Raw genomic sequence first — 13,858 nt, forward strand, 5'->3', positions numbered from 1 at the left:
AGGTCCCTTCCAACTCTTGTTAATCTGAATCTATCTAAGATAATCAAAGGCCTGGAGGCTAAAACATACGAGGAACGGTTGCAGGAACTGGGCATGGCTAGTCTAGTGAAGGGAAGGACCAGGGGAGACAGGATAGGAGTCTTCCAATATTTGAGGGGCTGCCCCAGAGAGGAGGGGGTCAAGCTATTTTCCAAAGCACCCAAAGGCCAGACAAGGAATAACTGAACAAGGAGAAAGTCAACCTAGAAATAAGGAGGAATTTCCTGACAGAACCATCAACCCATGGAACAGAAGTTGCCTTCGGAGGTTGTGGGAGCTTCATCCCTGGAGGCTTCCAAGAAGAGAGACTGGACTGCCCTTTGTTAGAAATGGTGTAGGGTCTCCTGCTTGGATGGGGGTGGGGTGGACTAGATGACCTCCAAGGTCCCTTCCAACTCTGGTTAATCTGAATCTGAATCAGTCTCTTCTTAAAAGCCTCCAGGGATGGAACTTTGACGAAGGCATCTTTTCTCTTCTCTTCACTTCTCTTCTCTTCTCTTCTCTTCTCTTCTCTTCTCTTCTCTTCTCTTCTCTTCTCTTCTCTTCTCTTCTTTTCTTTTCTTTTCTTTTCTCTTCTGTTCTCTTCTCTTCTCTTCTCTTCTCTTCTCTTCTCTCCTCTCCTCTCCTCTCCTCTCCTCTCCTCTCCTCTCCTTTCCTTTCCTTTCCTTTCCTTTCCTTTCCTTTTCTCTTTTTCGGCCGACGGCTCCTTTAAGAAAAGGGGCGGGGCGAAGAGGACTTTCCTCCCCTGGTGGGGGCGGGCAGGGGAAGGGGGAATCCCTCCTCTTTTCGCGCGCCGGAGGGTTTGACGTCACCGAGCGGTGGCGGGAAACCTGGGAAACCCCGGTCTTGGGACGGTCGTGGGAATGGCTGAGCTGGACTCGGATGCCGGGAGCGATGAAGTGGTGCTCACGCCCGCTCAGCTCATCTGCAGTTTGGAGGAGGTGAGGCCGGGAAAGTCTTGGGGGGGGGGACCCCCCCTCTCCCTTTTCATTGAAAAACGGGGGGTCGGGGGGAAGGGGCTCCATGCAATGCTGGTTTTGCAATGCAGTTTTTGCACTGAAAGTTTGCAATTTCAGGGAAACGTTAGCAAGTTGCAAATTGAAACCCGGGTGGGGAGAAAAAAAAATTGCATTAAATGCATTTAAATTGCATTGCATTTTTAACAGTAAACAGGGTCGGAAGGGACTCTTGGAGGGCATCTAGTCCAACCGCCTGCTCGCGCAGGGGAGACCTGGAGTAGCAGGGATTCGAACTGCCGACCTTTCTGATTGCAATCCGGAAAGCCGTGGGGAATGCAGCTGAGACGTAAGCTGAGCTTGCAACACGGCAGCCGCAGCTGTTAGGGTTTCCCTTTATAAAGCCGGATTTTGGGGGGTGGGGGGGGGAGTTTCAAGAAAAGCCAAGTTATGGATTGAGCCCTCTGGAGCTTTTCTCCCACCTTTGTTCTTTCTGGGTTTGGGGAACTTCCTCCTTGGGATAAACTGAGAAAGGTGAAGGATTTAAGCCAGGGATCTCCAACTTTGGCAACTCTTAAGACTTGGGGACTTCAACTCCCAGAATTCCTCAACCAGCTTTGCTGAGGAATTCTGGGAGTTGAAGCTTTGCTGGCTGAGGAATTCTGGGAGTTGAAGTCCCCAAGTCTTCAAGTTGCCAAGGTTGGAGACCCCTGATTTAGGCAAAGCCTGGCTCCAAAACAGTAACTTTTTTTTTTTTTTGCTTTAATTTATATGCCGCCCTTCTCCGGAGACTCAGGGCGGCTTACAATGCGTTAAGCAATAGCCTTCATACTTTTGTATATTTATACAAAGTCAGCTTATTGCCCCCACAAACTGGGTCCTCAATTTACCTACCTTAGAAAGGATGGAAGGCTGAGTCAACCTTGAGCCTGGCGAGATTCGAACTTACTAATTGCAGACAACTGGAGTTAAATTACAATGCATTAAGTCTGCTGAGCTATCAAGGCTCCTCTATATAAATTAAATCAAATAAATAAATAAATCAGGGGTGAAATCCAGTTCTGACAGGTTCTGTTATTATTCTCCAGGCTTGGATGAATGAGAAATTTGCCCCGGAGCTGCTCGAAAGCAAAACAGAAATTGTTGAATGTGTCATGGAGCAGCTTCAACACATGGTAAGGCATCCGAAGAGGTATTTATTTTATTTATTTATTTTATTAATCATATTTCTATGCCGCCCACTCTCCGAGGACTCTGGGCGGCTTACACCAAAGACAGTATACTAAATAGCATATTGCCCCCAACAATCTGGGTCCTCATTTTACCCACCTCGGAAGGACGGAAGGCTGAGTCAACCTTGAGCCGGTGAGATTTGATCTGCTGAACTAGCAGTCAGCTGAAGTAGCTGCAGTACTGCACTCTAACCACTGCGCCACCTCGGCTCAGGTAAATGGAACGTGGCTGATCTTGGTTCAAGAAGTCACTCGGGACCTTCTCTTGTTCCAGCGCACTCTTTTGGAAAGTGATAGGGCAGCGTTGGCAAACCTTTGTGGCACCGAGTGCCGAAATGGGAGCGTGCGCATGCTGGAAACCGGAAGAGCAGCTGCCCGACGCACATGCGCACACCGGGAATATGATCTTCCAGTTTCTGGCGCGCACATGTGCACCACCCACCTGAAGCTGACCTGACAGAAGCCATCTTGACAGCTTCCGTGTTGCCACACTAGATTAGCACAAAAAAATCTGCTCACAGCAGTTTACCTCCTTGCAGCAAGCAGCAGAGCCCTGCGCAAAACAGCTGAGAGCAAAACAGCTGAGAGTCGGGAGGCCGATCCAATCAACTTGAGCTAATTAGGCTCTGCTGAAGCTGAAAGGAGCTGTTTCTTCTTGCTGCTTGCTGCAAGGAGGTAAACTGCTGGGAGGCAGAGCCCAAAGGGTGGGGGGTCAGTGGGTGGGCGGGGCTATATTCGGTGTATAAGACGCACCCAAATTTTCACTCCCTTTTGGGGGGGGGGAAGCTGCGTCTTATACTCCGAAAAATACGGTATTTGGAGCAAATCAGACAAATCCAATCATCATTTTTGAGGGTCGTGGGAATAAAATTTGAGAATCCCTGGTCTATTGAAAAATTACAGTGATTTTTTTTTTTTTTTATCGTCGTTATTTGTTCCATAGGAAGAGAATTTGAAACGAGCCAAACAAGGAGATCTAAAAATCAGCATTCACCGCATGGAGGTGGAAAGAATCCGTTACGTTCTCAGCAGTTACTTGCGCTGCCGACTTCGGAAGGTAAAATGACCCCACCGGGGCTTAATTGAAAACCGCAGGGAGTTTGTGAATTTAGCATTTAGCATTTTTAGAAGTGCTCTTGGCCTGTTTTTAAGACAGCAGCTAAATATTCATTGTCTCTTTCCTAGCATTTCAGTTCCTAGTAAACAACTCAGGATAGTTGCATCAATGCACCTGGTGGATTTAATTTTGCAGATTGCTAAATTCACTAGGAGTAGAGTAGTACAGTAAAATACAAAACATAAATAACAACATTATATAATATTTTACAATATTTTCCTACATCGACAATTATCTTTACTTTTGAATTCACTCATCCTAATCATTCCCTTATTCCTGTATAACCATATTGGACATTCTTATAAACTAAATTGTTATATATACTTACATCCTATTTATTAACATAGTCAATATTTTATCCTTACCTGTATTCAATACTGTTAGATTCCAAAACGAGAAATAAGAATGTAAATCGAAATTTGACCAGAAGTGCCTGTATATTTTTACTTTTGTTGTTTACTTCCTCTGAAAGATTGAGAAATATTTCCCCCATGTCCTGGAGAAGGAAAAGACTCGGGGAGAAGGAGACCCATCTATCTTGTCCCCAGAAGAGTTTGCCTTTGCCAAAGAGTGAGTAAAGATTTGGGAAGAGGGGAGTTGATGGCCAAATACAGGTTCTAGGTTCGGGCCTCGGTATGCTAGACCCCAATTAGGCAACCAAGAGAAGAAAGATAATTTAGCAATAGCAATAGCACTTAGACTTATATACCACTTTACAGTGCTTTACAGCCCTCTCTAAATGATTTACAGGGTCAGCCTCTTGCCCCCAACAATCTGGGTCCTCATTTTACCCACCTCGGAAGGATGGAAGGCTGAGTCAACCTTGAGCCTGGTGAGATTCGATCTGCTAAATTGCAGTCAGTCAGCAGAAGTAGCCTGCAGTACTGCACTCTAACCACTGCGCCACCACAGCTCATTGCGGCTTAATTTACAATTTATTTGAAATGTTTCAATTAAAAAAGCCGTGGTGGCATAGTGGTTAGAATACTGGTTAGAATGCAGTAATGCAGGCTAACTCACTGGTCACTCAAGGAGTTCACTCGTGACTGGCTCAAGGTTGACTCAGCCTTCCATCCTTCCGAGGTGGGTAAAATGAGGACCCAGGTTGTTGGGGGCAAGAGGCTGACTCTGTAAACCACTTAGAGAGGGCTTTAGAGCACTGTGAAGCTGTATATAGGTCTAAGTGCTATAGTTATTTTCCTTCCTTCCTTCCTTCCTTCCTTCCTTCCTTCCTTCCTTCCTTCCTTCCTTCCTTCCTTCCTTCCTTCCTCCCTCCCTCCCTCCCTCCCTCCCCTCCCCTCCCCTCCCCTTCCCTTCCCTTCCCATCCATTCATCCATCCATCCCAACTCAAGGTTGACTCAGCCTTCTGTCCTTCCAAGGTGGGTAAAATGAGGACCCAGGTTGTTGGGGGCAAGAGGCTCACTCTGTAAACCGTTTAGAAAGGGCTGGAAAGCATTATGAAGCGGGATATAAGTCTAAGTACTATTGCCCGCCCTTCCTTCCTTCCTTCCTTCCTTCCTTCCTTCCTTCCTTCCTTCCTTCCTTCCTTCCTTCCTTCCTTCCTTCTTTCCTTCCTCCCCTTCCCTTCCCTTCCCCCCCATCCATCCATCCATCCATCCCAGCTCAAGGTTGACTCAGCCTTCCGTCCTTCCGAGGTGGGTAAAATGAGGACCCAGATTGTTGGGGGCAAGAGGCTAACTCTGTAAACCGCTTAGAGAGGGCTGGAAAGCACTGTGAAGCGGTATAGAAGTCTAAGTGCTATTGCTATTTTCCTTCCTTCCTTCCTTCCTTCCTTCCTTCCTTCCTTCCTTCCTTCCTTCCTTCCTTCCTTCCTTCCTCCCTTCCTTCCTCCCCTTCCCTTCCCTTCCCTTCCCATCCATCCATCCTAGCTCAAGATTGACTCAGCCTTCTGTCCTTCTGAGGTGGGTAAAATGAGGACCTAGATTGTTGGGGGGCAAGAGACTGACTCTGTGAACCTCTTAGAGAGGGCTGGAAAGCACTGTGAAGTGATATATAAGTCTTAAGTACTATATTTATTTATTTATTTATTTATTTATTCATTCATTCATTCATTCATTCATTTAATTAATTAATTAATTAATTTTTTATACCGCCCTTCTCCTGAGGGACTCAGGGCGGTGAACAGTTAACATAACATACATATAAAATGTGAATATAAGATGATTAAGCCAATTTGGCTCATCGAGTTAAGCATTTTCAGCATAAAGATTTAGAACAATGAAGAGATTTATGCCAGTCCAGCTTGGTGAAAGAGAAAGGTCTTAAGTGCGCGACGGAAAGTACAAAGATCTGGGATCATTCGTATCAATATTCGTATATTGCTATTGTTAAAAGGGATTCCCTTTAAAGGAAAGGCAAGGAAAGGGTTTAGTTTTACTTTGTGGTTTGTACAACAAAAGAAACTTCAAAGTAGAAGTTGGTGGTTTTAGGAAAAATCATCCCCCCCGGGGGAGTGGGGGATACTTAGGGCACAGACGAGCAAACCCTTCCCTCCAGTATTCTATTTATTTCATTGTCGTTGCATTTTGTCATTCTGCATAGCTTAAGCGAAACAGGAAGCCTCGTCCTTCCTTTCTTTGCAATGAGAAATCTCTTTCTTTTCAGGTACATGGCAAACACAGAGAACCATCTCAAAAACGTTGCACTGAGACATATGCCTCCAAACCTTCAGAAAGTTGAGTTCCTCAAGGCCGGTAAGGAAGAATGCAAGAAGGCAGTCAGGGCCCAGCCCTTAAGCCCATAAGAAGCTGGAGAGCTGCAGATGACATCCCTGAAAGGAATGGGGTGGGGCGGGGAGGCCTTCGGGCCAAACAAGGATATATTTACAGATTAACAAAGTTGGAAGGGACCTTGTAGGTCATCTAGACCAACCCCTGAAATCCAGTCTCGAAAGCTTCCAGGGATGAAGCTCCCACAACCTCTGAAGGCAACTTCTGTTCCATGGGTTAATTGTTCTCACTGTTAGAAAATTCCTCCTTATTTCTAGCTTGAATGTCTCCTTGTTCAGTTTCCATCCATTGTTCCTTGTCTGGCCTTCGGGTGCCTTGGAAAATAGCTTGACCCCCTTCCTCCTCTCTGTGGCAGCCCCTCAAATATTGGAAGACTTCTATCCTGTCTCCCCTGGTCCTTCTCTTCACTAGACTAGCCATGCCCAGTTCCTGCAACCGTTCTTCATATGTTTTACTCTCCAGTCCCCTAATCATCTTGGTTGCTCTTCCCTGCACTTTTTCTAGAGTCTCAACATCTTTTTTATAGTGTGGTTAAATCTCTCCTTGATCCGTTTCCATCCATTATTCCTTGTCTGGCCTTCGGGTGCCTTGGAAAATAGCTTGACCCCCTTCCTCCTCTCTGTGGCAGCCCCTCAAATATTGGAAGACTCCTATCATGTCTCCCCTGGTCCTTCTCTTCACTAGACTAGCCATGCCCAGTTCCTGCAACCGTTCATTGTATGTTTTAGTCTCTGGGACTTTGATCATGTTAAATAGATTCAGATTATCAGAGTTGGAAGGGACCTTGTCGATCATCTAGTCCAACCCCCTGCCCAAGCAGAAGACCTTACACCATTTCTGACAGATGGCAGTCCAGTCTCTTCTTGAAAGCCTCCAGTGATGAAGTTCCCAGAACTTCTGAAGGCAACTTCTGTTCCATGGGTTGATGGTTCTCACCATCAACCATCCTTATTCCTCCTTTATTTCCAGGTTGAATCTCTCTTTCTTCAGTTTCCATCCATGATTCCTTGTCTGGCCTTCGGGTGCTTTGGAGAATAGCTTGACCTTCTCCTCTCTGTGGCAGCCCCTCAAATATTGGAAGACTGCTATCCTGTCTCCCCTGGTCCTTCTCTTCACTAGACTAGCCATGCCCAGTTCCTGCAACCGTTCATCATATGTTTTAGCCTCCAGTCCCCTAATCCTCCCGGTTGCTCTTCTCTGCACTCTTTCTAGAGTCTCAACATCTTTTCTATAGTGTGGTGACCAAAACTGGATGCAGGATTCTAGGTGTGGCCTTACTAAGGCTTTATAGAGTGGAATAAGTACCTCACTTGATCTTGATTGAATTCCTCTGTTAATACAATTTAGGATTGCATTGGCTTTTTTGGCTGCCGCTGCACACTGCTGGCTCATATTTGATTGGTTGTCCACTCTAAAGCTCCCTCTCACACTTACTGCTATTAAGCCTGGCCTTGGAAATCCATCTTCCCTACTGCTGATGATAACAATTTATGTACATAGACATAGTGGCAGTAGAAACTTACGTTGTGACCTAGGCTTCCTGAGTCATTAAAACACACGGGTAGTCCCAAAAACCGCTTTTATTGCAACAGCTGTGAATTACTTTTATTCGAAGCTGAGTCCCAATTAGTTGCAAAAAGTCCTTCGGGATAAACACCAACCTTTATCTCCCTTGACACGCTGCCAAAGACTTACTTGGCAAAGTCACACGGAGTCCAGAATCAAACAAAGATGCCGACTGGGAACAGAATTAACAACGTTGCTTTCCCGCAAAGAGCCCAAGAGCCTTTACTGCTCTTTTAAGCCTTATGGGAGGGGCCAATCATCTCCAGGCCTTACTCCCAAGTCGTCCCTTTTGTTTTAACTGTTCTTGCCTTCTGGCAGCTCTGCGCATGGGCGCACTAGGAACAGGCTCCTCCTGTTCCTCTGCCTCTCTGCTGTCCAACTCTGGGGGCTTCGGAGTCTGTGCATCACTCCCCGATGGCCCTGGCCCCATCTCTGCCTCCGATGCAGAGCCCTCGTCCGAGCCTTCCCCGGACTCCAGGACTGGCCCATTTTCCTCCCCATCCTTCTCACTGTCCGACTCCGCTGCCTACTCCGGCGGACTACAAGAACTTAGCAGACCTCGAGTTGTCATATATATTATGGCAGGAGATCTTCCTAAGTGCTGCTGAAGAAAACTTTTTACTTTCTCCTCTCTGGTCTTTCTTGGCAGTTCCCAAGCCCAACCTGGATGCCTTCGTCTTCCTGAGAGTGAAAGAGAGACAAGAAAATATAATGGTGGAGCCAGAACATGATGAGCAAAGGTTGGAAGTTCTGTTGGCAACAAAAGAGAAAAGATAATAGCTAGAAAACAGCAAATCGGGTGGGCTTTTGATCGGCCAATGAGATTTTTCAAGACAGCAGAATGATTTTTCTCTCCCTCCCTTCCTCCTTCCCTCTTTAGCCCTCACATATTTGCCCTGAAAAATGCTTGTCCGATTGTGAAAACATCCCATTTCGGGTGCAAATCAGATCTTCCAGTGCAAATTCAAGCAAAGGGATCTCACGAATGAAGGCAAATATAAAGAAAGTCTTTCATCATTACCATATTTTTCGGAATATAAGGCGCTCCGGAGTATAAGACGCACCTGCCTTTTTTGGGGGAGGAAAACAAGAAAAAGAAATCTGCCTCTGCCTCCCAGCAATTTGCCTCGTCACAGCAAACAGCCTGCTTTAGTTTCATTTTCAGCACAGCCTGATTAGCGCAAGAAAAAAAAAATCTGTCTCCCAGCAATTTGCCTCCTTGCAGCAAGCAGCGGAGGCCTGCCCGGCAATAGGCAATGGCAATCTCTGCAACCCGGAACAACTGAGAGTCGGGTGGCCGATCCAACCGACAATCAACTGCTTGTGCTAATCAGGCTGTGCTGAAGCTGAAATGGGGCTGTTGCTGCCTGCTGCAAGGAGGTAACTTGCTGGGAGGCAGATTTTTTTTTCTTGCGCTAATCAGGCTGTGCTGAAGCTGAAACGGACTGTTTGCTGCTTGCTGCAAGGAGGTAAATTGCTGGGAGGCAGATTTTTTTTCTTGTGCTAATCAGGCTGTGCTGAAGCTGAAACGGACTGTTTGCTGCTTGCTGCAAGGAGGTAAATTGCTGGGAGGCAGATTTTTTTTTCTTGTGCTAATCAGGCTGTGCTGAAGGTGAAACGGACTGTTTGCTGCTTGCTGCAAGGAGGTAAATTGCTGGGAGGCAGAGGCCAAAGGGTAGGGGCCAGCAGATGGGTGGGGCTACATTCGGTGTATAAGACGCACCCAAATTTTCACCCTCTTTTGGGAGGGGGGAGTGCATCTTATACTCTGAAAAATACGGTATGTTTGGTGCAGGTGGATTCGTTCTTGCTGTTTGCAAAAGTTCAAATCAGCCAGAGGAGAGATTTGACTCCACCTTGGTCCATGAAAAACCTCTCCCAAAATTTTTACTAGCCTGGGCACCTGGAATTTCTGCAAGATATCCTCCCTTCTGCTTTTAATAAGAGAGGGAGATTATTAAGGATGTGGAAAGGAGTGGGATAAACTCGTTAAATTATTATTTTCATTTTATTAAATTTAATGTAGTCGCTACTCGTGTGTGACTCTGGGTAGCACACACAATTCAAATAAGATTAAAACAGGCTATTAGAAATCACTAAAATAGCAATAGCACTTAGACTTATATACCACTTCACGTTGTTTTACACAGCCCTCTCTAAGCGGTTTACAGAGTCAGCATCTTTCCCGCATCAATCTGGGTCCTCATTTTACCCACCTCGGAAGGATAGAAGGCTGAGTCAACCTTGAACCAGTGAGAATCAAACTGCCAAACTGCAGGCAACCAGCAGTCGGCAGAAGGAGCCTGCAGTACTGCACTCTAACCACTGCGCCACCTTGGCTCTGAATAAAATAAGTTAAAACTGTAAACAAATAGTCTTAATTCAAAATCCTACTTATAATATAGCCATTCGGGGCGGGGGCTTATTTTCATGGGATGCCCGAGCTTGGAGACAGAACTATATTTTAAGGGTTTTCCTGGCAGATCGATAAGAGTTGAGGGCAATCTTACTTGGGGTGAGGAGATGACCTTTCAAAGGGCAGGTACCGAGGCAGAGAAGGCTCGCCTCCTGTTACAATAGCACGGGATTTCATTGCATCCGAATCCCATTAAAGCTAAATTTATACCCTCGAGCTTTTCTTCTAGAGCTCTGCCCTTGAAAAGGGCTCCCTTCCAAAAGGCTTCTCAGCATTTAAAAAAAAAAAAAGGAGGAAAAATGGAAACCCTCAATTAATTTTGTGTGTGTTAAAACTTATACTCGCTTTTTCTCCAGGAGTTTAGATAGGCTTATGTGGGAACGTTTCATTTAACCCCAAAAAGATCCCAGGGAGGTAATTGTTGTTACATACAAACATATATCAACCCTATAGGGTAGGGGTGTCAAAGTCAATTTCATTGAGGGCCACATCAGGGTTATGTTTGAATTTGGGAGGGAGGGGCATGGGATGGGCGTGACCAGTTCGACGTCACTCGTGTCAGGGGCGCCTCTGGTGGCCCGAGTGCTCTGCCAGCAAAAACAGGCTCCCGAGCTCCGTTTTCTGTTGTGACGGCCTCCTGCAACCTTCTGCCAGCAAAAACAGGCTCTCGAGTTCCATTTTCTGCTGTGACAGCCTCTTGCAACCTTCTGCCAGCAAAAACAGGCTCTCGAGCTCCGTTTTCTGCTGTGACGGCCTCCTGCAACCTTCTGCCAGCAAAAACAGGCTCTCGAGCTCCGTTTTCTGCTGTGACGGCCTCCTGCAACCTCTGCCAATGAAAATGGAGCTCAGGAGGGCCACGCGCTCCATTTTCACTGGCAGAGGCACTGCGGCCTAGTCCTTTGCTGTTTCCAGGGTGGCCCAGCAGGCCAGATCTGGGGTCCCGGGCCTTGAGTTTGATACTTCCTGCTATTGTAGCATGAAGAAAGAATGGAAAGAAAGAACGTTCTATATTATTTATACCCTGTTTCCCTCAAAATAAGACATCCCCTGATAATAAGCCCATTTGGGCTTTTGAGCGCACGGCAATAAGGCCAAGCGCTTATTTCAGGGTTTTTTTTAAAAAAAAAGACATTTTCTTTTAGAGCCTCGGTGGTGCAGCGGACTAAGTGCTGTTAAGTGCTAGCACTTAGCTGCCAGCTGCCTGCAATTAGTGCGAGTTCAAATCTCACCAGGCTCAAGGTTGACTCAGCCTTCCATCCTTTCGAGATAGGTAAATTGAGGACCCAGATTGTGGGGGCAATAAACCAGCTTTGTATAGAATAACACCGCTTAAGGGGACCCGAAAACCCTAATAAGCAGGTATATACATAAAAGTATGCAGGCTATTGCTATAATGCATTGTAAGCTGCCCTGAGTCTACGGAGAAGGGTGGCATATAAATTGAACTAATAATAAATACATTTTTGGGAAAACACGGTAGAAACTGAACTCCTGCAAAAAAAAGCTGAGAAAAAAGTCTAACAAATAAGTGTGTATAGCATTACGAGAACGGTCTATTTTTATTGTCCTTCTATCTCTTTCAGAGAGTACGTGATCGATCTGGATGAAAACTCCCAACATTTGATCCGCTACAAGACAATTGCTCCCTTGGTGGCTTCTGGTGCAGTTCAGCTCATTTAGACCAGATGGATTTACAGACGCCATTTTTTTTGCCAAGATACCAATCCTAAGACTGACCTGCGTGCCTGGGGAGCACAGTGCTTGACGATGTGCCTAACTTTGGGAATTTAATTCAACTGGTTTGATTCCAGTATCGGATGCCCGAACGGCTGTTTGTGCTGCTGAAACAATGCTGTGCAACTCCATCCCTGGTGGAGAAAAGATTTGGAAAGTAGAGTGGTCCAGCTCAGCAACTTAAGGACATATCATTACCTGTCCAGCAGGTGGCAGCAGGCCTGTACCGTAAGGGCCAGATTCAAGCCATGGAATGGAAATATGAAATGGTATAGCAAAGAGTGGCTAACTTTTTTTTTAATCTACGAGAACATTTTTTTCTCCCCAATCACCCAGAGCTGCAGGGCATGGCAGGAAGGTCACTGGAGTAGCTGGTCTCGAGTTTTTTTAATTTGGGGGAAGGAGGGTTGAGGGAAAGAGGCGTGTCTCACCCTGTATTCTGGCCAGGTACGGACCCCAAAGAACGCAGCACACACAAAGTCTGCACAATTTAGTTTACTAAATTAAATCAGTCTTTTTCAAATAAAGGCTGTTAATTAACTTTCTTAACAGCCTACAAGATTCCAAAGAATAAATAATCGTAATCTTACTATGGTTGGCAGAAAGCCCAGAAGCAATTTGCAGGAAACTGATAAGAGAACTAAGATCAGGACGTGAAGGAGAGTGAACTAAAGTTGTTCCCTAAAGCTTGCTTCAATCGGCATTCCTCCTTAAATAGGTTAAGGGAGTGGCCAATTAGCCCCAAGCCTTACTCTCGAGGAGACCTCCTCCTGAGGAGCCACTTCTGCCTTTTGGCAGTTCTGCGTGCCCGTGCATCGAGAAGAGGCTCCTCCTCTTCGTCCTCTTCACTTATGGGAGCTTCTGGAGGTTCTGAAGGCCCTGGCTGAATCCCCGCCTCTGGCACCACATCTTCTCCAGCCTCCTCACTGTCCGACTCGAGCGCCAACTGCACAGGCTGCTGGCGCGACACCACAACAGCCTCCTCACTGTCAGAATCAGTTACAATCCGCACAGGCCACGTACGGGCCACAACACCCTGTAGGTCCTCAAAAGATGTATTTTTAGTGCTTTCATTGCAGCACTTAAAAGAAAAATCTGCAATAAACATTAGGGATCTTGCTGATCAAACTGCAGGTGGATGCTAGGTTGTGCAAAACTGTATCACACGCTACAGTCCCCCAATCTCTTGGCAGTTAGGTCAGGCTGCAATTTCCCCCGCCTTCCACTAGTCTATTGCGTTGTACCCAGAGAATGTGCGAGAGGGAGGCGGGTCAGGGGATGATGGGGTTGCTAAAATGTTCATTGGGAAGTGGGGGGGAGGGGGAAATAATTCTAAGACACTGGGCTTGTCGATCGGAAGATCGGCAGTTCAGTTCGAATCCCTAGTGCCGCATAACGGGTTGAGCTCCCGTGACTTGTCCCAGCTTCTGCCAACCTAGCAGTTCGAAAGCAGGTAAAACAAATGCAAGTAGAAAAATAGGGACCACCTTTGGTGGGAAGGGAACAGCGTTCCGTGCGCCTTTGGCATTTAGTCATGCCGGCCACATGACCACGGAGAGGTCTTCGGACAGCGCTGGCTCTTCGGCTTTGAAACAGAGATGAGCACCGCCCCCTAGAGTCGGGAACGACTTGCACTTATGTGCGAGGGGAACCTTTACCTTTACCTTTTAGGCACCAGGCTGAGGAAAGCAGCTGTAAGAAACACATGGATGAACCGAGCGGGGCATCCATTCAAGAGGTTTTAACATGCCGTAGTTTCCTTTTCTGGACAAGGTGGCTGTCTTTCGCGTTTAGATGTGACTCAGAAAAATAGGAATGTATTTGAATCTACAAATGGTACCATCCCCCTGGTCAAAGTTGTTCGCCAGTCCAAGGGTCTAAGGATTAAGAGTATAATAAACATACCCGAGTCCTGCAAAAGCCAGCCATTATTTCCAGCCAAGAAAACAGGTAAAGCGAGTCCTGTTTATAGGCAGAAAAATCATCCAAGTCAGAATTTCTGCCCTCCTGTAACCTGCACAAAAAGACCTTGAAGGGGGAGACTCTC

General features: G+C 46.4%; 1 protein-coding gene across 1 annotated transcript; it reads left to right on the forward strand.

Moving 5' to 3' along the window:
- Positions 1–785: 785 nt before the first annotated feature.
- Positions 786–12,338, forward strand: GINS4 (GINS complex subunit 4). Its single transcript, XM_034422083.3, has 7 exons — positions 786–980; positions 2,084–2,170; positions 3,171–3,284; positions 3,817–3,914; positions 5,971–6,059; positions 8,311–8,401; positions 11,661–12,338. The coding sequence occupies exons 1-7, from the start codon at positions 903–905 to the stop codon at positions 11,755–11,757; spliced, it is 654 nt and encodes a 217-aa protein (XP_034277974.1). The 5' UTR covers positions 786–902; the 3' UTR covers positions 11,758–12,338.
- The last annotated feature ends 1,520 nt before the right edge of the window (positions 12,339–13,858 follow it).

The sequence above is a fragment of the Pantherophis guttatus genome, chromosome 9 (genome assembly GCF_059756535.1).
Source record: "Pantherophis guttatus breed Tessera chromosome 9, ASM5975653v1, whole genome shotgun sequence".
Taxonomy (NCBI): domain Eukaryota; kingdom Metazoa; phylum Chordata; class Lepidosauria; order Squamata; family Colubridae; genus Pantherophis; species Pantherophis guttatus.

Excerpts from the sequence above, each read along its gene's own strand:
- GINS4 (XM_034422083.3), top strand. The coding sequence starts at position 903 with ATGGCTGAGCTGGACTCGGATGCCGGGAGCGATGAAGTGGTGCTCACG. Across the intron at positions 981-2,083 it reads TCATCTGCAGTTTGGAGGAG|GCTTGGATGAATGAGAAATT; the intron begins GTGAGGCCGGGA and ends ATTATTCTCCAG. Across the intron at positions 8,402-11,660 it reads CCAGAACATGATGAGCAAAG|AGAGTACGTGATCGATCTGG; the intron begins GTTGGAAGTTCT and ends TATCTCTTTCAG.